The 22,906-nt window shown below is 41.4% G+C and overlaps 1 protein-coding gene and 1 long non-coding RNA gene across 5 annotated transcripts in view; one reads left to right on the top strand and one right to left on the bottom strand.

The window, feature by feature from the left end:
- The window catches only part of LOC135324463 (uncharacterized), a 32,688-nt gene extending 27,045 nt beyond the window's left edge, over positions 1 to 5,643 (bottom strand). The window contains exon 1 of one of the 3 annotated variants that reach the window (XR_010385850.1): positions 5,519 to 5,643. This is a non-coding gene — a long non-coding RNA (uncharacterized LOC135324463). The other 2 variants (XR_010385851.1, XR_010385849.1) reach the window with 2 other exon arrangements.
- The window catches only part of LOC112991247 (A disintegrin and metalloproteinase with thrombospondin motifs 19), a 149,331-nt gene continuing 132,044 nt past the window's right edge, over positions 5,620 to 22,906 (top strand). For both annotated transcript variants that reach the window (XM_064500944.1, XM_064500943.1), the window contains exons 1-2: positions 5,620 to 5,746; positions 6,694 to 7,304. In XM_064500944.1, the coding sequence (XP_064357014.1) occupies positions 5,680 to 5,746; positions 6,694 to 7,304 (678 nt within the window). In that variant the 5' untranslated portion in view covers positions 5,620 to 5,679. The remainder of the gene's footprint in view (positions 5,747 to 6,693; positions 7,305 to 22,906) is intronic.

The raw sequence follows: 22,906 nt of genomic DNA, 5'->3' as shown, positions 1-22,906 counted from the left end.
GGTTAAATCATACATGGTGTTAAATATAGGCAAGTTTTATAAAGACCGGACGCACGTATAAAGACTTATCACACATATAATATGACAACAATTTTAAGTTTATACACATTGGCCTCAAAAGGATTATTCACTTGGGTAAATTAATTCACGTAAATGAAGGAAATTTTGGGGCCTTAATTTTTACCTAGAGGGCCTTAATTTTTAACAAAGTCTAATTCAAAATGCACTCTCAAGAGTTCTTAAAGATTAGTGCTCTTACCTACTTTGCCTTTCAAAGGATACAGTTTTGAAATTATGAAGGACAATATTCTGAAGAATAGACTAATAATTTTTACTATTTCCAAATATTATTTTTATTATGCAGATGTATCATGCTTTCTATCATTTTTCTACCTGAATTTTTAAAATAGAGTAAATTATTTCTGAAACAAAGCAAGTGCATTTTTACTGTCAACAAAAATAATTATTTTAAGAGATCCCCAATGTCCCACACTGTCTTACATTACTATTTTTGTCTTTTCTCTGCCTGAAGATAGAACTTTTCAGCTAGAATTTTGCATTTGTTTTAATGTTTGTTTGTGGTTCTCAGCTATTTACTGAAATGCAAATTAAGCATTTCTTTACCATCTAATCTGGAAGAAACTCATTCTGTTGCATACTCTTAAAAATTCAGCAAGTACACTTTCTTATTTGATTTAAGTTGTTTAAATTTGAAGAGAAGCTGGGAATTTTAATGGAGAGGAAAGGATCTCTTTTTGTCAAGGAAGAAATCAAGGAGAGCTTTGAAATCTTTAATGGACAAAAGAAACCAATGCCCACAGGCAGTGTTTTGAAGTTGGGGGAGAGAATCTGTGTTCAGACTGGTTTTTTAATATATTTTATTGTTTCTTATGTTTGTTTAATTTTCTTTCTATATTCAAAAGGGAGAGGTCAGATTTCTGCTGCATGTAGAGAAGCTTCTTCTCAAATTAGTAATCTTTTTTTTCTTCAACTGGCGACCTAAAGGTTTCAAGTTTGAAGCCCTGTCCTTTTAAGAAGTCCCAAAAGTGGGAACTATTCATTATGAGTGTGCAGTGGCAAAACTGATGATTCTACAGAAGCCTTTTCCCCATAATTTATCAAGTTATTTGGGTGATAGATGATTTCTAGTATAGACATTTGGAGGGACCTGGTGCAAGTTTTAGGGAACTCAGGTTCATAGTGAGCTTTGCTGTCCTTTCTTTAAGTGCCTTCAATGTGAGCAGAGCACTTTGGCACCTTTCACTGCATAGACCGAACTTTCCATCAAATTGTCAGTGCTGAACATCAATTCTTCTGAGGAAAAAAGTTACCAAAGGAAAAGGATGTAATGCAAGGGGCTGTGAAAGTCGTCAACACGATGACTCTGCCAAACAGCCAATGTAAATAGTACGTTGTAAGTGCATTTTTAATTACAGTGAAGTGTATTTTTACTTTACTTACTTTGACTTGCTTTGTACCACCCACAAAGATCCTGATTAATTTCCCAATGTGACTTTGTGAAATGGCTCACAAGTTAAGGACTGTGACTTAGAGAAATTTCACTGAATTACCTAAATGCAGGAGAACTTATAAGAATTGGTGGAGGAACATAATCGCATTGAGCTACAAACCTAGCTTCACACATTAAAAATTTCTGCACTTTAAACGAGTAGAAGCAACACTGCGAATATAGAGTATTAAGCTCACAATAGTCTGACACACATCTTACTCCACAGGTCATCTGATTGTACTACTGAGTTTAGATATAAGTGTGAGATTTGCTCTAAAGCAAGTTTTGCTAAAGAAAAGTTGTTTGAAGTGGTCTTAAATACATACATTTTAAATAAACCCTTCATTTTCAGCATGTAAATAACAGTATAGAATTACAGACTAAACATACAGAGTCTGTGAGCTAACAGGCAGTGGAAATTCACTGTTTAGTTCAAGGGACAGGGAACAACATTCTCTAAAATGGAAAAAAAGCTCTTTTTCATGCTTAAATGGGGAAAATTTGCATCTGCTCACATACATCTTGCAGATAAAAAAAAGTTTCGTTCAACCTGCATTTCGCACAAGTTTATTTATACTGAGATAACATTTGCAAAGCACCCTAGAAACAGGAAGACACGAGTTTCTGTTTCTAATCTCAATGGTCATATGATACGTCGCCTTAAGGTAGTAAGCACCATTCAAAACAGAACAGTTTCTTCCATTGATCTAGCATATTTTGTTAGGTTGTAAAAATTTGAAACAAATGTACCCAAAGATTAAAAAAAAAAAAAATCAATGATATCATCAATCAGATATATATAAAACATATGCTCAAATAATTAACATCTAATTCCCTGTGAAGAGGATTAAAGATTTGGGGGTTTTTGGTAATAATTACTTGAGGCAATCTTGTATATGTTGTAAAGCTGAGGTAATTTTAATTCACTTCTGTACACATAAGCTTGATAGCTTTTACAGCTAGATGATTAACTAAAGACAAAAAATAAACCGAGGCAAGTCCCTGACTGATGGTGGTGCCTGTCTCATTCAGAGCCGACATTTTAAATTCAACAGCCTTTTTTGCCCCATGCTTCTCTTAATCCCTAGAACTAAATTCAAATGGACTTACGAGGAGATGGGGGATAAATTCTGCCCCTGCTAACATTATGATCCAGATACAGGTAAGACAGTAAGAGCAGGCCGGATTTAAATGAACTCGTAAGGGTGAAGGGAGTTAGAGACCTCGTCCCTTGTCTTTGAGAGACCCCTGGAGCTGCCGGTGGGATGTCACCTGTGATCCAGGCACTGACATGGAGCATTTCGGCACACTGACGAAATGAGATGTTCTCAGTCCCTGGCGGGGCTGGAGAGCACCAAAGGGACGGTTGCTGTGCGGTTCTGCAAATTTAACATCACAGAGGAGAGGCTACGAGAGGGACTTTGCCAAATCTCCCTCCATTTCAATGAAATGAGACTGATTTACGTCAACCAGGCAGGACGGATAAGTACACATTCTTTAGCTCTTTCTCGGCAATTTTTTTTCCATCAGTGAGGTGGTCTGGATCATCGTGAGGCTTCAGCATCTACAAATCAACACATTCTTTGCATGATACATTTCTGATTCTGCACGAGTGACTCCCAACGCCAACAAGCTTTTCAGATATGAAGTGCAGTTTTAAGACCCTCCCGGAGCAAACCGAGTCTTTCTCTTCATTTTGCTCTGTACTGAGTTATAAGATAGTATTTCTTCTAATTTTACAAATGCAGAGTGAATTCCAGCCAGCATGCAATACATGCAGTAGACTAAAAACTCTTCTGCAGGGCATTTTGGTCAAACCACCAATTTAATAAAGTGATTAATAAAGTTAAAAGCCTTTTGTACCATACCTGTGGACACAATATTATTCTCTCTGCAAAATAACTGCAGTACGAAACCATTGTTTTGTTCTTTTAATTCTTATTCTTTTAGACGTAGACTTCTCTGCACTAGTTTCACAGTGCCGACAGTTAGCATGTGGTGGGCTGCAATACTGTCTACCAGCATTAACCTATGACCAGACTCTTTGTTAAAACTAATGAACACCAGTAGGGGCTCTGTTTTATAGGGCACTTTCCCCAAAGTTAAGCATAGAGAACTTCCCCCTATATTTTTACTTTAACTATTGAAACAATAAAAAAGAAAACATAGAACGGGTTGAAGAAATTTGTTGTGGCTCCAAATGTCAATTTTAGCTTGCTCTGTCTTCATATTTGGAGACTGATTCAAACTGCTCCTCTTTTTTTAGCTGGCGATAAAGTCAAACATATTAAAGTCCTTCTCAATTGGCTTCCTGCAGGCTCTTTACCCCCTGCGGCTTGTGTTGAAAGGGCCAAATTTTGCTTATCTTACTGACAAAAGTAGTTCTTTCGTCTTTTGAGTAAGATTATACATGTGAATAAGAGAAGCAAAATTTGGTCCAAAGGGACTAACTTAACTTCAGCAGATTGAAAACAGTTACAGCAAATTGCAGTTTTCAAATGAGCAAACACACATGCCACAACTTTTTTTCCTTATTTCTGCTGGTTCTCTATTTAAAGCTTCTGCAATACAACTGTATGCCCTGCAAGTACAGATTTTCTCTCTGTGTGTATTTTCATATCTTGTCTATATATCCCAATTTGTCTTAAAAAATGCAATCAAAAGTGGTATTTACTACTTGCACAGCAGGTTAAGAGCCACATCTCACAGCATTTGCCCATTGGTTGTAAAGGGGGGTTTGGCTGTGGAAAGGTTGCAGTATTGGGCCTAGTAATTTCACTGCAAATGGTATGTATTGTTACTATTGTTATTTAGTTGGGAAACAAAGTTTCCTTTAAAATGTATTTTAAGGTTAACTTAATTCTCACGCAATTGCTAGTTTGCGGTCTCCGGAAAACTCTCCTCACCCTAAATCATTAAATGTAAACCTGCCATCTTCTTTTTACTAACCTTCCCTGATTTTGCATAGTGAAAGCTGGCTGAGTTTCCAAGACAGGACTGCTCTACGAAAACTTTTTTCCTCATAAAAGCAAACAACTAATCAAAAATACTGTTCGGAGGTAGCTGCGAACACCCTTGCGGCGCAGGTTTCGAGCAGCTCCGGAAGCCGGCGGAGAGCAACCCCCCAGCTGCCTTTGGCTTCCGCGGAGCCCAAACGTGTTTCTCATTTGGAGCCGAACACGTGATTTTTGTTTGTTTGTTTTGTTTTCCATTTTGAGCATCTCCGAGAAGGCACCCTTGCAGCTTACCCGCGTGGCGCAGCTGGCTCCCCTCTCCGGACGAGGCAGGGCTGCTTCCCCCGAGGGCGCAGCGCGCACCTCTGACACCAGCAACAGTAGGTGAAGCAGGAACAGCGGTGACCAGAGAGGGGGCGCGCGGGGGGAGGTGTTTACCTGTTGCCCGCAGTTCACCCCGCGCACTGCAGGCTTTGCGCGGCCCCTCGCGTAAGGGCCGAGCCGGGGTGGGAAGCGGGGGGTTTCCATGGCGAGCGGCGTGGCGGGGGCGACAGGGGAGCTGGGAATCAGGTTACACCAAACCACGCAGAAACGGTTAATCCCCGCCGCTCCTTGCAGAGCAGCTTTAAGCGCTTGCGGAGACGGCGGCGAAAGGAGACCCGCCCCCCCCCCCCCCCCGAGGTTTTCGCCTGCGTGCCCGGGCGCTCGCGTGCACGCGCTCCTTGTGGAGGGCGCGGTGCGAAGCGCGCTCGCCCCGCGCCCGCGCACGGTGGGGGGGGGGGCGCGGCGGCGCGCGGGAGGCTGCGCGCCGGCGACAGCGACGGCGGCGGCGGGGGGCCGCGGCGGGGCGGGACGAGGCGGGGCCGGGCCGGCGGCGGCGGCGGCGGGGCCCGTCCCGCCCCGTGGGGGCGAGCGGCAGGCGGGGGCAGCGCGGTCCCCGCCGCGGGGCGCCCCTGCCCGCCCGCCGGGCGCTGTGTGCGCGCACGGGCCGCGCTGCCGGCCGGCCTCCGCCCGCCCTGCCTGCGCCCGCCCTCCCTCGCACTCACACACTCACACGTCCAGCCGCCGCCGGTGCCGCCCGCCCCGCCGGGACGCGCTCCTCCCGCGCGGCCGCCGCCGCCGCCTCTCCGCGGGCGCCCAGGTGGTTGCGCCCCCGCGGGGCTCCGCGCTCGCCTGCCGCCCCGGCCCGGCGCCTCCGCAGGGCCGACGGGGAGGATGCGGCTGAGCCGCGTGTGCTGCGTGCTCTACCAGCTGTGCGTGCTGTCCAGCGGGCTGGCCGCAGGTAGGTGCGCGCCGTGCCGCGGGGGGGGGGCGCAGGGCAGCGCGCCCCGCCGCGGGGGCCCCTGGAGGCGGCGCGCGGTTACCGAGGGCGCGCCCGCGCGGGGGGCGCGTTGCGCTGTGCGCGCAGTCGGAGCGCCCGGTGCTGCGCCCGGTGCGGCAGCTCGGCGGCGTGTGCGGGGCGAGCCCCTAAACGACCCCCCCCGCTGCAGATGCGGCCCGCGGAGGTGGTGCGCGTCCCTGCGAGCGTGCGGTGAGGGCGCGCCGCGCGTTGTGCGGAGGCGCGCGGAGGTGAGGTGTGCGCAGCGCGCAGACCCCGCTGGCTGCGGTTCGGTCTGGTCGTGGTGGTGGTGGCGACGCGGCGTGTGCGTGCACGTGCCGCCCGTGCGTGCGCCTGGCAGTGCGTGGCCATAAACTTCTGAAATCGTAGTGGGTCCTGAGAGTAAGCTGAGAACAAGGTTGAGATCTGCAGCTTCTTCTTTTTTTTTTTTTTTTTTTTTTTTTTTGGTTTGTTCAGGTATTCGCTGCTAAAATAACATACTTTTTTGAACTTTATGGAAAGCTTGCCACTTTTTTGTCTAAGCAGAGAAGGGTGTGTGCAGACCTCATTGCATGGAGGTGATGGTCACGAAGAAGAGCCGATGGTCATGAAGAGCCACGTCCAGCGGCTGGCACAAGTACACCTTCCACCCGGCTTGGGCTGTGCTTACCAGGACCGTGGTGTGTCTCGAATTCCTGAGCAGACACAGACACACCTAGTGGCTGGCCAACCTCCTGTACGCACAGGCAGGGTGGAAGGGCCAAATGGAGCCCAGCTGCATTTTGGGTGGCGTGCTTGGTGGGGCAGGAGCCGGAAAGAGCGTGTCATGGCGGGCATAGGTAGGTTTCTAGCACGCACTGAGTGCTGTTGGTTGCTGAGCTTGTTTAAAACCTCTGCTGGCCTTCTCGCAGGTCTCCATGCTTCCGAAGACTCTGAGGAGTGGGAGATCGTCTTCCCCGCGCTGTGGAGACGGGGCCAGCAGGAGCCGGCTGGTGGAAGTGGCGGTGGAGGCAGCTGCAGTGCTGACCCCAGCTGTGGGAACCGGAGCAGCACCCCCAGCGCCCCCGTCACCCCCAGCCCGGTGGCAGGCAGTTCCCGGGAAGTGCGCTCGGTGTCCTCCTCGGTGGAAGGGCAGGCGCAGGTGGTGGGGGAGGCAGCAGAGGAGGAGGACGCGGAGGATGAGTATGAGTCGCAGGAGTTCTACCACTGGTCTCCCCTGCCCCAGGGGTCCGGTGCTGCCTCGCAGTTGCCACCGCCACCTTCCCCCCCGCCGCCCCCTCCGTCTGAAGATGGAGAGGAGGTGCTGCTGAGGATCCCGGCTTTTGCCCGGGAGCTCTACCTGCTGCTCAAGAGGGACAGCCGCTTCCTGGCACCTGGCTTTGCCGTGGAGGAGCGGCTCAGGGGCGAGGGGAAAAGCCCACCTGGTGCTGCACAACCTCAGCCTGAGAGAGCTTGTTACTACAGTGGTGCTGTTCTCCGCTACCCGGGCTCCTTTGCCTCCTTCAGTACCTGTGGTGGATTGGTAAGGTGACCTTGCATGTATGGGGAGCACCTAGGTCTCCATTCCAGTGTCATCCTTTCTGCTGCTTTCCATTTCCATCCATCTCCTGCTGTCTTTTCTTTCATATCCTCTTCAGTCCTACCTCTATACTTATCCCTATCTGTAACTATTTTGCCCTTTGTGCTTTATTGTCCCATTCATAATTTTCTCAAGTCCTACTTCTTCTGTTGGCCTGTAAAGTTTTGGTGTTCTTTGTCCCATTTCCAAATGCAGTTTCATCTTTGTCTCAGACCTCCCTTTTTCTGATCTCCTTTCCATCCTTATGCTGTTTTTCCTCGAACTTTTCTCATCTCCATCTCTAATTTTATCTTGGTCCTAAAATTACCCCCATGTTCACTCACCTTCCTTTTCCAATATCAACATCTCTTCTCTAATCCATCTGCAATCCTTTTATTCTTTGTTCTCATTCCATGTTCAAGTTATTCTTCTCCTCATGTGTATCCTCCACCTTATCTTCTGCATTTCAGACTTCGGCTTCTTCTATCTTTTCTACTTCTAACAATATTTTACATCTGCTTTCTCATTTTCATTCCCCATTTTCTTTCTTTCCTCTCATCCCTTTGTTCTCCTTTCTCTACTCAACAACCTCTCCTCATATGTGGTACCTATAGTTACTTGGATTTAGGATCCCATAGTCTTCTTTCCTTTCTTTCCCTTTCTAGAGGACACAACAAATATGTTCTTAGTGGGAATGCTAAGATAATCAGACCTTTCTGATGGTTTTTGCTTCAGTGGCATTTGACTTTACCTCCTTATGTAAAGCAAACTTCACCTGCTGTAGGTGGCAATCCGTTAGATTACTCCTGATTTTAACCAGCTAAAGATCAAAATTGGGCACACTGACAACTGCAGTGGTGCTCCAGTGAGCTGCAATCCCAAGATACTTGGGGGTGGATGGAAAGAGTAGAAGGCAGCTGGGATGATGTAAAATCCTGGCAGGATTTAAAACAAAAACAATTATTATTACTATTATTCTCATATTGAGCCTTTATGTAGCATCATAAATGCACACGCCTGCAGCACTTTATAGAATGTAGAACACAAACGGTAATGGTGCTAGGGAGAGTTAACATCATCACAGCCCTAGATTTTTTCATGGCTAGATGGGTGTAAATCACCACAGTCGCGTGACAGATGCTTTCTTGTACGTCTTCCGTAAATTTGAGCATCTAACTTGATCCATTGTTGATTCATGAAGATACGCCTGCCTGTTTTTTATTTGCGTGTCATGAAGTGAAACCAGGTAAAATGTGGAAATTTTGACTGCCTATTCATTTGCCTGTTTGGGCTTATTCAAAAGTCAAAACTCAAACTGAAAGTGGTGAAGAGGGAACATATGTGGATTGACACCAAATAAAATATTTGCCTGCGCTCCTGCAAAGTGAAACCGCCAAGTTTCACACAACTCTTAGATGGTTGGCATCTAATTATTGATGTTTTGTCAGATTTTCCAAAGCATGGTAGCAGAGTTAATTGTGGAGAAAAATACTGAAAGTCAACTGAAGGTGGTCTGAAAGCAATCAGGTAGAGGCTTTTTATGTTCTGGAAAAGCATTTGACTTTTATACTCTGTGTTCTTGTTAGAATTTTACTTCCTTCTACGTTGCATATGGGTAAAATTAGGATGGAGAAAATCTTTGCAAAGAAACTTACTGGTAGTAAGAGATAATTATAATGAATGTCTGTTCAAAAACAATGTGTGTCATCATTTATCTGTAATTCCTTTGACTTGATTTATAAGCTGACATTCATCATTTAAATAGATCCCAGGTCTTTGGGAGCCCCAGTAGTAATTTTTGGATCAGTCAGACTTTTCCTAGGAGTACGAGTTTACTCTCAGGCTACCCACAGTCTAAGCATGCACGTGCTCCAATCATGTTACCCTTTCAGATAGCTGCAGCTGAAATAAGTCTATTTTACATATCTCAGATAAAATTTGAAACTGTTGCTGTTGTTGACTGTTGTCATGATCCTTGGCTGCGTAGTCTTGTTTGCAGTGAAACAGTTAAAAAGCCGTTCTTCCTGAGTGCGTTGCTGTATGAAGCACAGAGTTAAAAATTTTGTGCAGTGCTGTTATGTCAAAGTTGTCATAAGAAACCTTAAGTTATTTGTCATTCTTTATTCAGTCGTTGCTTGGGCTCTGTTACATATGTAAGTTGCTCTTTTTCCAAGAGTCTTGAAAAAACATCATACATACATTGCATATTCCATCCTGCTTCCTCTAGGTCTTTCCCTGCAAAAAGAGCCAAGCAATATTTCAAACTACCTTTTCTGTTTTAAGATGTAAAAATCCGTTGAAACTTGACCCTCCATACATTTTATTATAGTTACTTGAATCACAATATTTTTTTCAGTTTAAATATAAAGAAATTTTAGAGAAAACTTAACACGAATGTCTAAGATACATTGTCCTTTCAAAGCCTTGCAGGCTTTGGGTTAAGATCGCTAGGCTGCATACACTTTGTGAAGGCAAAGAAACGAGCAATAAGTCATTTAACGTGCTGCTTACATTCCACTCATCAATTTTTCTTTTCAGTGGAAAAAACAGTGTCTCCCTGTGGCAACAGAACTTCCACCATTCATTCTGCTCTTTAGATAGTAGCCTTTTAGGGAATCTCTTTATTCACCAAGGAGAGTAACTGTAGCCTGAAAGACAACAGTGGTTTTGTTAGCCAGGAGGAAGGATGGAGGCGTGTAAAGGCCTGCGGGAAAGGTTTTGGCTGTTGTGTGCAGAAGGGGTCATGCGTAGCAATATAGATGCGAAGGAGCGTGCGGCTGAGGGGAAGTCTTGCTGTAGGGTTAGTTTTGTGAAATGAAACAGGATCTTCAATAAAAAAGAAAGAAAGAAAAAACCTTGCATAAAATTGTTGTGGCATCCGAGTGACTTATGGTGTTGGTTCATAAGTACGGCATGGAGAGAACTGATGTGCCAGTGACATCCAGGAATTTTAAATAATGTCTATGTGGAAATCTAACTGCTCCTTCCATAAGTGGAAAGATAGAGGAATATTCTTAAGGTGTTAGGCACCTTCTCCCCTTGAAAATGGATTTAGGTGCCTTTTGAAAAGTTCACCTGGTTGCAATTGGATGAAGCGCGTAGGATGCTGTCATATTTCCCAGCATAATGTTAAAGCTTCCCTGTATTTCTTATTTCAAAGTTCTTGAGAGCTTCACAGTTGGGTTTTTTTTTTTTTTTGAGTTTTCTGTCAAAAGCCAGTAGTAGAGGAGTAGAGGGGTGATAATAATAGAGATAATAATATATCACATTACTCATGTGAATATACAAATGAAAAATGAGAGTTCTACTTCCTGATACTTCCTGATCAAATTCTGGCTGTCAGTGTTGGTGTCATTTGGCAACCTGTCTTGACAAATGAAGAAAGCATAACTCAAAGGATAATTTCTAATTAAACTAAAGGCCTGAGATACACATGGGCTGTCTAAAAACTCCATTGCCATGACCTTGGTGTAATCTCAGAGCTCACACGCTCAATGACGAGAGCCTGTTCCAGCTCTTTTGTGAAACACTTGTGGGTTTTCAGATCCTTTTGCAGTTCAACAGAATTTGCTCCAAGTACAGTTTAGGATTCTACGCTTGTGTTAAAGGAAGATTAATAAGGAGAAGTTTCCAAGAATGCTCCATCTGTATGCTGACTGCCTAGTTGTTCATCGCTAGCCAAATACCAGGATGCAAGCAGTCAGTCCTGTTGATGCCAGTGAGACTGCTCTTTTGAAAGTGATGAATTGCAGAGCCAGACCATTAATTATTTAAATGGTTGTTTCTACTGCTTGCTTGTTTTTTGCCATAATCTTTCAAATAAGAAAAAAAAAGGCACATCAAACATTCTTGAACAGTTTTATTTGTAATTGGTGATATAAATCAAGGTGCAACTGGTAATTCTTTTACAACATGTTGTAGCAGAAACTTTTTGTGAACTTAGAACTAAAAAACGTGGCTACCAGTTCTTTACCAACAATCCACACTGCAGCTAGAAGGGAAGTCTAAGCAGTCTCACTACATTTCCCAGAAGACATCTGTAAGCAGGGCATATGCGTGCTTTATCTCCTGCGCCTTTCACTTTTGGAAGAGAAGCATTTAATGTCCATTTTTCTCAGGCCCAAATTGCTTAGGTAGTACTCTAGAGCTAAGTGCTTTTGGGCAGGGGTTTTCCTAAAGTTTATTTTTTATTTTTTTAACTGAAGCTGTCTGCAATAAATAAGGAACAGTTAGGTGGAGAAAGAATTTAAATGTCTTTTTATACCCAAAGCAATGGGGTATGTTTAGTCTGTTAGGAGATGCCAACGAGAGCAAACATACCCATTGAGGTGGGTAGGAGAATGCAGCCAATTGTCCATGCAGCTGTGCTGTTCACTGCAGTGGTCAACAGAACATGCACAGAGATCTATCAAAACAGACAGCATTGCTGATTGGGTAAATTTACTGGAGAGAAACTTTAAAATTAGTCTGTGTGGTTCTGTATGTTCACTGGATCTTAAGAATGCAAAAGGCACAAAGCATTTTTTGTGGTTCTCTAAATCCCTTTTGCAGATTACAGGCCAAATACTGTTTACAATGAAAAATTCACATGCATTTCCCCAGCAACTGGAGCAGGAGCAAGCCATAACACATCTTCCACCCAATCCAAGTAACAGCCCTTTCTCAAGAAACAGAGGGTGCTTTTCTCAGTCCTTTTTTAGCCCTTGTTGCCTTTCACAACCAGGTATTTCAAAACCTGATCGGTAGGTTATAGACAAGTGGTCACAGATGTATTCTGGTTGCTTTACATATACTTCAAGGGTATTATCCAAAGCAATGCTGCCAGCATCAGCAAAAGAATGAATGATGGTAGTTCTGTGTTGTGAAGAGAAGTGCCAAATCTCTTTGAGTGGGTGTTAACATTTTAACAATTACTTTTGATGTCAACAACCCTACTTTGAATAATATAGCACTATAAAACTGAAATCAATTGGGATGTGAAAAAAATTATGTACCTTCTTTAGCTTATGGAATGCATGCATGCTACTTTAGTAAGTTAAAAAAATAATTAAGATACCTTTACAGGACTATGTATCAAAATTTTTACTTTTGTCACAAACTGTGTTTTGAAGATTAGTGATATTAGCTAGTAGTGTGGGAATGGCACGTGACACATCTAAAATACTTTGGATTTTCTAAGATAGTCACATGAGGCTTTTAAATTTTGGGCACGTAATACAGATTCTACAAGGCTGGGATTTACTGTTTGGTGCCTACCCAGCGATGGTAGTTGGACTTTGCAGATTGTTTCAGAACAAGCAGAATGAAATTGCAATAAAATAGTAGTAATAAAACTAAAAAAAAATGTATTTCCACATGTCTAAAATTCTGTTTGCAGTCACTTCTGAGGATGCGATTCAGCCATTTTGCAGGCTGAATCTCTGTTCTGGTAGCTCTGCCAGAGAAGGATGATAGCCATGGTGTTTCAGCATTTTCATAGGTTCCTAGTCAGTATAGTTCTTAGTTACTGCTTAGCCCTTCCTGCATCAGCAGTGGTATCTGGCAGTGGTGCCCAGTCTCCTGGTAGTTTCAGACAGCTGCACTGAGCTTTTCCCTTTGGGCCGTGCAGCTTCTTTCAGTGGCGGTGCAATACTCAGCAGCTGTGACTCCTTGCTTGTTGTAGGATCAGACCTGTGGGGAACATGTAGATTGTTTGGCTTGGGGATGGGTAGTAAACTTGATGTTTGCCGTGCTGTGTACATGCAAGGTAAATCCCTGCGTGTTTGGGCACGTGGGGAGCTCTTAGAGCAGATCACCAGTGCCAGAACAGTTTATCCAGGAGCAGCTCTTGGGTTTCAGGAATTGCTACAGCCAGCTGTGAGGTTGTAGGTTGTGTGCTCCTGGTGTAAGGGACTGAGACTTTTTAGTAGGTGAATTTTTGCATCAAGCTGGGGAGTGACTACCCCATTACACATTGTGGGTAACATCGTTCTGTTAGACAAGCTTCAAATGGGTTAAATACCAAGCCTATCCTCTTGTCAAGAGAAAATAGTACCCCTCCTTCCCCACTTTGGTGATGTTGCGGTTACATCAGTATTGAGTTGCACACTAAACCTCCAAGCCAGATGCTTTTCCAAAAGAAATTGGATGCAATTGCAGCTTCTTTTGTGCTAAGGATAAGCACTAGAGCATAGAGATCGCCAACAATTTTTGAGAGAAGGGGAAAGAAGAAAATGGATAGCAATATTCATGTCCATTTGATACATATGGGCAAAAGTTTCACGTTGCAGAAGAGGGATTATAACATTAAGTGAGATTGTCCTTAAGTTTGGCAGGGTGAAATGAAGTACACTTTACCTTCTTCTAGAAGTCCATCTCCTTGGGATCTGTAAACAAAGAGAGATGACAAAGAACAAAAATTTGTTTTGATTCCCTCTTCTTAAAAGTAGGGCTAGTTCAAGAGAGAGGGATGTGGGAAAATCACAGGATTCTTTGGAGGCTTGTTCAGTTACCTGTTTAAAAGGCTAAACTCTTATTTGCAGTCTGCCTACTGTTGCAATGTAAGCTGGTAAAGACATAAAACATTACGGGGAGGGGCAGAAATAAAGACGTGGATGACGGTACTCAGTGAAGATCCCTTACAGAGAGGTCACAGGTTCACAGGGCTTTGCTTTGTTGACTTTAACTTATCTCTTTATTTTTGTTTTAAACATCTTTAAACAGGCAATATCAAATTTGTCAGCAGCAGAAATAGATGAACTAGGCAGGACATGAATGGAAATGTCAGTCCTGAGCAGAAAGCAGCCTTGATCTGTTATGAAAGTGGGTTTCCTTGCAGAAAACCAGAAGCACCCCTGGGAAAATGAAATGTTGGACCAAAATTGGGGCTTCCCACCTCTGCATAAAATAGAAGAACCAATGAAGTGTGGAGGCGCTCCTGGAAGAAAACCCATACTTTGACCATGCCAGTTGAAATCGAATCAGATTTGTTCCTTGTGGAGTTATTGGTTGCAGATTACATGGGAAGCATGGGAAAGAGAAGTGGTCACGCTTCTAGGAAGTCTTGTCTCCAACTTCATAGTTAAATAAGTTGTTTATGTGAGTTTGCTTTGGCATGCTGAGACACAGACCCATCTTCCTCCAGCGCAGGCTTTTTTATGTTCGCTGACCTCTCTGTTATATTAAAATCTCTTAATTATAATCTTACCTCAGACATCTAGTTAAGCACAACTGAAAACACAGTAGAGAAGCCAGAGAAAATTAAAATGAAGATAGTGAATATGACCAGCTGGAATAACCAGCATGTATGTACAAGTGTAGTTCACTTCCATTTTTTGATAAAATGAGGACTAGTAATCACTTTACATGTTTGATTAATGTTGTTAACAACCATAAAACACCAAAAATCTGTGTAAAGATAGAGGACTAAAACCTTTTTGCTTCTGTTTTCCTCCCTGGTATGTACACAGTGTTTGGCTGCATTTGTGTTTTGTTTTGTCTATCTCAAAACTCTTGTTAATTGACAGTAAGGCTAAATCTTTTTAAACACAGGAACAGCATTGTTAATGTAAAGCAGCAAAGTTTAGAAAATCAGTTTTGATTTAGGCCAAGCCTATATTTGAACTATATTTGATCTCTGTTTCCTTCAATATTAAGCGCTGTGGCATGGTATGTAAAGTGGTGGGCCAAGATGCCTCAGCCCATGTGGTACTGATTCTTTTCTCCTTTAAGAGCTCTCCTATAATCATGTAATCACTCCATTCTGACACAGGTTTGATTTGTGATTCCAGTCCTGCTTATAATAGCCTGCTGTTCTCCTAAAGTGCTTCGTTTCAGAACAAATATGTCCTTTCTAATGAATTTTCAAGCTAAGAGAGCATAATTAGAAATATGCTATCTCCGGAGTAGCGTTATTAAAAAAGAAACTCCCTCAGTTAATAAATATAAAATGAGGAGTGTTCTTTTGCAAGGTATAGAAGTGAGATGTTAAATCAGAAAAAGTAGGTAAGTCCATTAATTCAATTAGTAAAGTTTTGACCCACATGATTTGAAGGTAATTGGTTTAAAAAGAAAAGACAGAGTGCTGAGCCTGCCCAGGTGTAGCTGTTCAGGTTAGTGAAGTTCGATTAGCATATTTAGGAGCTACTTTCTCCTAGTCTTGCTTTACTGACTTTAGTCTGCATCTCATTATATGTGCAGATAATATGGTCTGTAGCAAGCAAGTCAGGAATTTTATTTTTAACAAATGTTCTATGAGATGTAACCCCTGTATCTTTATTTAAGAGTACTTTTTTTTTCTTTGGACCTGCAAGAATGAAGACTGTGTTTGGTAGTTAATGATAGATTGTGGGGGGGGGGGAAATAGGAACATCCATGATTTCTGAGCTGTAATACCATAAGAAACAGGGAACCTGGGAAGAAAGGAGGAAACTGGCTTCTCGAGTGAGAGGGTCCTTGTGGGGGTTGCAGTAGCTGAAGATGTTGGAGAGGGAGTCTGGGAAAGATGATGGCCATGTAGAGGTGGTGTGAGGGTGATGAACATGCATCTTTGCTAGGGGAATGAGACAGCTACTTGGGCAGAAAGGGTTGAGTCAAAGCCACTTGGATTACTGGGGAGGATGGGATATTTGGAGAAGCTTTTCATCTGCAGGATGTGTGCCTTTTCTTGGTTTATTCAAGTCTCTTACTGCTGACTTAAGAACGTGGTGTGAGCGTTGATTGTTTGCTTTTGGTTAAGCAGAAGCTGCAATGTAACAGAAATGGCGTGAAATATGCTGAGCACATGTATGTATGTGTTATATTGCATATCTGGACAGTAGTTGGTCAAACTTTTATAAACTAATAGCACAAAATACCTATATTAGATTTAAAATCGGGGTACATCTGTGTTGCATTAACAGTTCAGTTAACCTTTTGTTGTTAACCTGTCATTGCCTAGACAATCTGGTCTTTTTGGTTATTTCTACTGCTTCTACTGATGGCATAGGTAAACAAAGAAGTACTATTCGGAAGAAAAACATGAAAGAGTATTTCTAGTGTTACTTGTGGAACCTTGTCTTGAGGATTATAAATCAGTATCTTAACTTTAGTTGATACATTTAATAATACATGTATCTGCATGTAAGTGAATCGAAGTAAAATTTTTTGGATGCCTGTGCTGTGAATGTTTTTCTTGGGTCTACCAGCACTTCAGTCAGAATTATTTTCTGAATGAGTTTTACATCCAAAAATGTAGAAATGTGCCCAAAACTGACTTGTGAAGTGATTTAGTTTCTATGTGATTATCCTCCAACAATTGCATATTCTTGTTTTATGATCTCAACTATGCTACCTTAAGTTCTCATTAGATGTCACAAGTTTAACTGGGTCAAGTCAGGTCAAGCTTGTTTAAATAGCTGTGCATTAAGAAAAAAACAGGTACTTCTGCATGTGATGTTGTTAATTCAGCAGGGGACAACTTTTAATAATTCGGTACAAAGTAAATATCCTGTTATATCCTGGGGGCTTGTGGGGATGCTACCTGGGGGAAGTGCCGTCTTTTATATAAAGGTTAAACTGTGCTACAGATCTGCCGAATCTTCTTGGCGCTCTTTTAGTCAGAGCGAGCCCTGATTAACCTGATGACCAGGTGTAGCTCTGGTTCACGGCTCTTGGCATGAAGTGCTTTGTTTTTCTTTTGAAGATGGGGAGGGCCGAGGCAAGCTGTATGCCTCTTATTTGGAGATCCTGCTGTGGGCGAAGGAAGAGTTCTCGCACTTTGCGTGTGCCAAGAAAATAAAGTGAGGCTTGTACAAATGCTCTTTCTCTCAGGCCCTGTTGTTTAATGTAATCTCATTTAATTTTGCTCCTTAAAAATACTCCCTATGCAGGAATCTGCCTGGATCTTTTGCTTCTGCTTTAAGCTGTGCAAGAAACTCTTCTAACCTTACTTAGGCTGTTTTTAAAATCTTCTGAGAACTTACAGGCCTGCTGTAAGTCAGGGACGTAAAGTTGCTTAGTGATTTTACGCACAGATTCCCAATCTGTTTTGTCACTCTGTGACATAAATGGACCTAACCCCAAATGTTTATTAAGTGGTGTTTGAGGGGAGTGAGGGAATTAAAGGTGGAAGAGGGGTTATAGATTAAAGTGGATACAGTTGTGCATATAACATTGCTTTTCTGGTTCTGACTCACAGCTCTAGCATGTTTCCCTCTTTCCATCTGATCATTTGTTTCATCTTATGGTAAGATATTTAAACAAGCGTAATAACAAAGTGTTCTTGAATGCTGGTGTGTCCCTTTGATCCTTGCTTCTCATACTACATTGTACCATCTGATAAGTCTTCTGAAACAGATTTGCGTGTATGAAACCGAAGCAAAGTGACCAGTTAGACTGATGCTACTTGGTATAGGTTGGTCTCTTGAGGTAGCAAAACTCCAGTCTGCTCATCATTTCTCATTTTCATGTAAAATTAGGGAAACCGTATACATGTGAAAATCAGATGAGCGTTCTGGCTTAAAAAAAAAAAAAAAAAGACTAGAGGGTCTTTTTACAGCATCTTTTCTTCTCCTAACTAAAATAAATATGGTTCTTGAAAAATCCTTAAACAGCATTACCTCCTTCACGAAGGTACCAAAAATGTAGTTTATAAGCGTAATAAAAGGTAAATTTCCTTACTTTTTTCCCAACAAAGGGAAGGAGAGTTTAGACTCAGAAATTTAAAGCAACCAACTACACGAAGTTCAGAGAAAATTTTAGGTGCGGACTTAGGTTGGGAGTAGAGTCATACTAGTGTATTACTTTTGTATATTTTTACCTTCAGTAAGTAATGTGTGTCTGAAACCATACTGAATTGTGAGAGTCTTACTTATTTCTCTAAAACTTCTGGTTCTGGATTCATGTAACTCTAGTTCAAAATATAAAAAGCCTAGGCATAATTTTATTTTGTAGGTTCAGTACATTGATTTGTTGAGTTATAGTTCTGTGCCCATAAATGAAATTTGTTTTTCTTCCTTGATTTACTGTTTTCCACGGTTAGTAGTTGTGGCAAGTTGCGGATTTGAACAAAACCATGTTTCGTAGATAGTGTTGTCTTGAATTAAGTAGTCTTTGGACGTGGTTCAGCCCCTCTCTCAGAAGTAAACCAAAATAATGGAGTGGTGGATAGATATTTCAGTAAGGATTAGCAGAGATTAAATTTCACTATGGGCAATCATGGGCAGGTTTTGGAGTTTTGCCGTGTCCCTCTGTGGCCGCAATAAAAGCGTGTGGGTTTGAACAATGGCAGCTCATTGGTATGCACTATTGGAGTGTTTTACACCAAGGAATCGGTTTAAACGTGGATGCCCTGCGTTGCTCTTTTTGGCACTGAGCTATGTGTTGTAGCTAATGTACGGTTCGATACGCAGCTGCTTATATCTCCCATCTAAATCTCCTTCACAGGACTCAATGTTGAATGTTTTGTGCTCAACCTTTGTATGCTATTACATTTCTGCCTGCTCAAAATACCACTGTGGTGCCCGATGGGATTAAATCAGGCATACACTAAAGAAATGCGGTTAATGCTGTTTCATTAGCAAAGGTACAGCAGTTTGATTTGTACTCCAGACGTGTGGTTATTAGCCTTACCACAAGAAGCACTGAAGTTACTCCTATTACAGTAAAATACTTTGAAGAAACACATCTTTACAAGCACTGAGTCTTTAGTTGCAAGGATTTTTTCCGAAGGTGATAGTTTTCCATAGGTAATGTTCTTTCTAGGACTGGTCATGTTTAGCTATGCAAAGGGGCTGTATTCTTTCTTATTCAATATTAAGTTACTGAAATGCCATATAGTAAACGACCTGGAATTTCACCAGGCCAATTCATTGTAAAGAATTTTCAACTTAACTTCTATGGAATGAAGTTTAAAAAATCCTGGCTTACTTTAGGGAAGCTGTTGTATTTATTCTAGAGAAGAGGATGCCGTTGGGGCTGTGCAAACTAATAAAAAAAAGTGGTAAATCAGTGGCAGTGTTGCATTTAATGTTATATAGCACATACTTGATGAGCAAAATTATATGGTTTTCAGCATCACGCGTCGCTTGGTTTTGACAGCAGACAAAACTTGCAATTTAGGTGACTTTAAAAACTGGATTTTTATGTCTGTTTCTCTTTGAATTTTTGCAAATAAAGGGCTGTATTCTGGTTGTTGAAGTATAGATTACATTTTGGTTTTCAGTTTGCTTGTGTTTTATTTTATAGCTCTGTATTAGTCATCTGTGGTTGGTTGAGCACGTTGTTCCAACGTAATTTTTGAAGCAAAATAAAAGAAGGCTTTCCAGAACGTTTCAGGAAATAGACAAGCAGCATCTTTATTGATGAGTCACAGGCAGGTTTTTGAAACATATCCTGGTGTGCTGGTTAGAGTTCAGAGCTGTGGGATATTGCAGCTGAGCAGTATTGTCAATTATGCTGTGATGCAAGTACTGCATAAACCATGGGCACGGTTCACTGCATGTACCACGATCACTGCTGATCACTGTGTTCCTTCCATTTGGTTCTTCAGGAGCGGACCTCTGAGTCGCCACGCTATTACTGTGTCTTGCAGCTTTTTGAATTGTAGGGCTGCATGAAAATGGGAACTCATAAAAATGATAAAGTAATTCTCTAGCTTGTATAAAGACTGCTTAAAAAAACTTAAAAATATGAAACCTGAAGGCCAAAATGCCAGAAGATCATTAAAGAACCTCTCTTTCTTTTCTTAAAATGTCCTGATTGTATTTAAGTATTTAGATTTGACAATACTTAAAGCCTCTGTATTCTCTTAAAGTAGTAAATTCTAATTTAAATAAATTGTCTTCTGCCTAAATGTATTTTTTTTTAATGTAAGTGAAATATCTACATAGGAATAAACTGGGTGGCCAATTCATGACTTTTGCACAGGTGTTGCTTTCTGGATTGTCTTCTCTACTGTGGTTCCAGCTCTGTTATTTTTTTCGTCAATTAATTTTGTAATGCAAAGATGTAGGGAGTGTATTTCTCTACGCACTGTAAGAGCAGAGTCTTGATATACAACATAACTTTATATATAGTTTCACAGCAGTACTATTGATGTAAATTGTTATGAAATCAGATCTGGATCTGTTTAGAGTTCAGGCAGAGAGGGTGGTATACTGTATCTTGCTTTATTAAGCATATATTGACCAGAACAGATGTTGGGTTTTGAGGGTTACCGCAGTAGTTTGATAGATTGCATTCATAAAATGACTTTTCCATACCATAATCTCATTTGTCTTCCCTTCTAACATTCTGAAATTGGGAAAGCCTCTTCTGATCTTGACTATAATGTGGTTGTACTCTTACCATAATATCAGGGCTTGATTGTAATTGGCATAAAAGCAAGGATTTGAGAGAGGCAGAGAACATTTTTTGTGTAGTTATTCTTTTAAAAATAATATAGCTGCTCAGGTGGATGAGCTGTGTAACTAAATACTTCATGTTAGGCCAGGCTTGTGAGGAAAAGAAATCCACTCTATAAATTCAGCTTATGTCATTGAAATAAATAGACAATCTTTATGGCGTTCTAGCCCTTCCTTTTGTTTCCTCTGAAATAGAAGCAAAGCTTATTACAAGATAAGAGTAATTTCAGAGTCTGACTGTATTAGTCAGTTCAACGATCCCATAAAGGGTAAGAGCTGTGGAGCAAAGGGAGAAGTGATAAGACACAGACCAGTAAGTTATTACATGGGAGGCTGGCAGAATAGGTGATGTTTTGGTTTGTGATATAATCCTGATTGCCATAAAATCTGTATTGTGTTAGGCATCTGGGTTTGAAAATACGATACTTGTTTTCTTTATGAATTGTGGAGTGTGCTTTGTGTGTGTTTATGGACATTTTGCACAGCTGATGTCACTGATGAAGCTTGGTTTGTCAATAGCCATCTGTATATATTCTTGGTGATATTGATCAGTTATTCAAAGAAAATGCATACAGTATGCTTTATGAATTTGAGTTAGTTTAAGCATCACCTTTTTTTAGTGTTTCTTTAACCCAGTGTGTGTCGAAAATAGGTTTTCAAATTTAATGTCACATTTCTAATGTAAAATTTGACCTCCTGTTTCAACAAGGGCTGGCAAAAACTGGATTAGAAATGCTAATTAAATTTTAAAATCATATAAAATAAATAAAGTCACTTGTTCTAAGGGTAATAGGTTTTCTGTACTCTGGGAGCTTCCAGAGTGGTGCATAAGGAAAAGAAATAAGAAGGTATGCCTGTGGTAAGTCTGCATTTCTTGGTTTGCAGTTTCTAGATATAAATCTTTAGGTATTATTAATTTTGAATTTATAGTTTTAATGATATATCTATGGAAAAGTTTTCTTGTGTGAACATGAAACTGTGTTTGTGTGAAAGGAAATGGAATTCCTTGTGTGAAACTATTTCAGACTCAAAGTCCGGATTGTCCCTATACTCCGTAGTCTTTTTCTCTCTCTATTTTTGTTTTCTCCTTTGTTCTTTTTCTATAAAGGAGCTAGACGTAAACACTTGATAGATTAATGGGTATGTAGCTGAGCGGAAACACATTTAGTGCATTCTGAGTCTGGGTAGCTGCAATTTAATAACAGTATGTTTACTTACACAGTAATTGTAGCTTTGTAATATAACAGGAAAAAAATACAAAGTATTTAGAGTAGGTATGTTTCTGTCAAATATTTTGCAGGTGTATAGGCCTGTAACTGCAATTGTTGCTTTGTAGATGTTGCAATTGAAAACTAAGTTTTAAATTGAGATTTAGGTCAAAATTTTAAAATAGAAGCTCTAGTTTGAATGTCTCAGATCATTAGTATTCAACTTGAGGTACATACACACTCCTAAAAATTGGATACTAGCTAAGAATATGTGAGCATAAATCTCTTGGCCAAATTTATATTGCAAGTCTGTGATAGAACAAGATTAGGATTCAGAACTGAAAACAATGGCAGACAAAAAGTAAATAATAGAATTGGACTCAGATTTAGAGCTCAGGACAGTATCAACTTAGTACAGCACCATTGCCAAGAACGTGTCACCTCTGTGAGAGGAGGTAAGGCTGATGCAGGCAGTGGCATAAATCAGCTGCTATTACCACAGAAAACAAATTCCACCAGAGCAGAGTTGTAAGAATCACTCAGCCTAAACTGAGGAGGTACTGACAGAGCTGTTAGATCTTTTAAGTATGTATAAAGCAGCATTCTGTTATTTATGCAAAATTGCAGCACAGTTGGTTTTTTCTTTTTTTTTTTTAATACCTTGGAAAAATGTATTTGAGTAAACTTTCTTTCTGAATATATTTTACAATTCAGTAAGATTTCGTGGATTTTTCAGTAGGCTTTTGTTTCTTTACTTGTGTACCGCCTGTTGTATTCCCTGCTCAGTCTCTCTGGCCCCACAGAACTGCCAGGCAGCAGCTCCCCAGCCAGCCAGCCCCCAGCTAACAGTCCCCCTCTTTCTTTTTTTTTTTTTCTTTTTTTTTTTTTTTTAATTTTGGTAGCTACGTTTTAGAGTTAGATTGAATGGCACTATGTGAGTCACGTGAATGGTCAATATTCCCCTGGAATTCCTTCTTCCATCATCTTAAGCTTCTGT

This window comes from Dromaius novaehollandiae, chromosome W (genome assembly GCF_036370855.1).
Source record: "Dromaius novaehollandiae isolate bDroNov1 chromosome W, bDroNov1.hap1, whole genome shotgun sequence".
Lineage (NCBI taxonomy): Eukaryota > Metazoa > Chordata > Aves > Casuariiformes > Dromaiidae > Dromaius > Dromaius novaehollandiae.
This window is presented reverse-complemented; position numbering and strand designations above follow the sequence as displayed.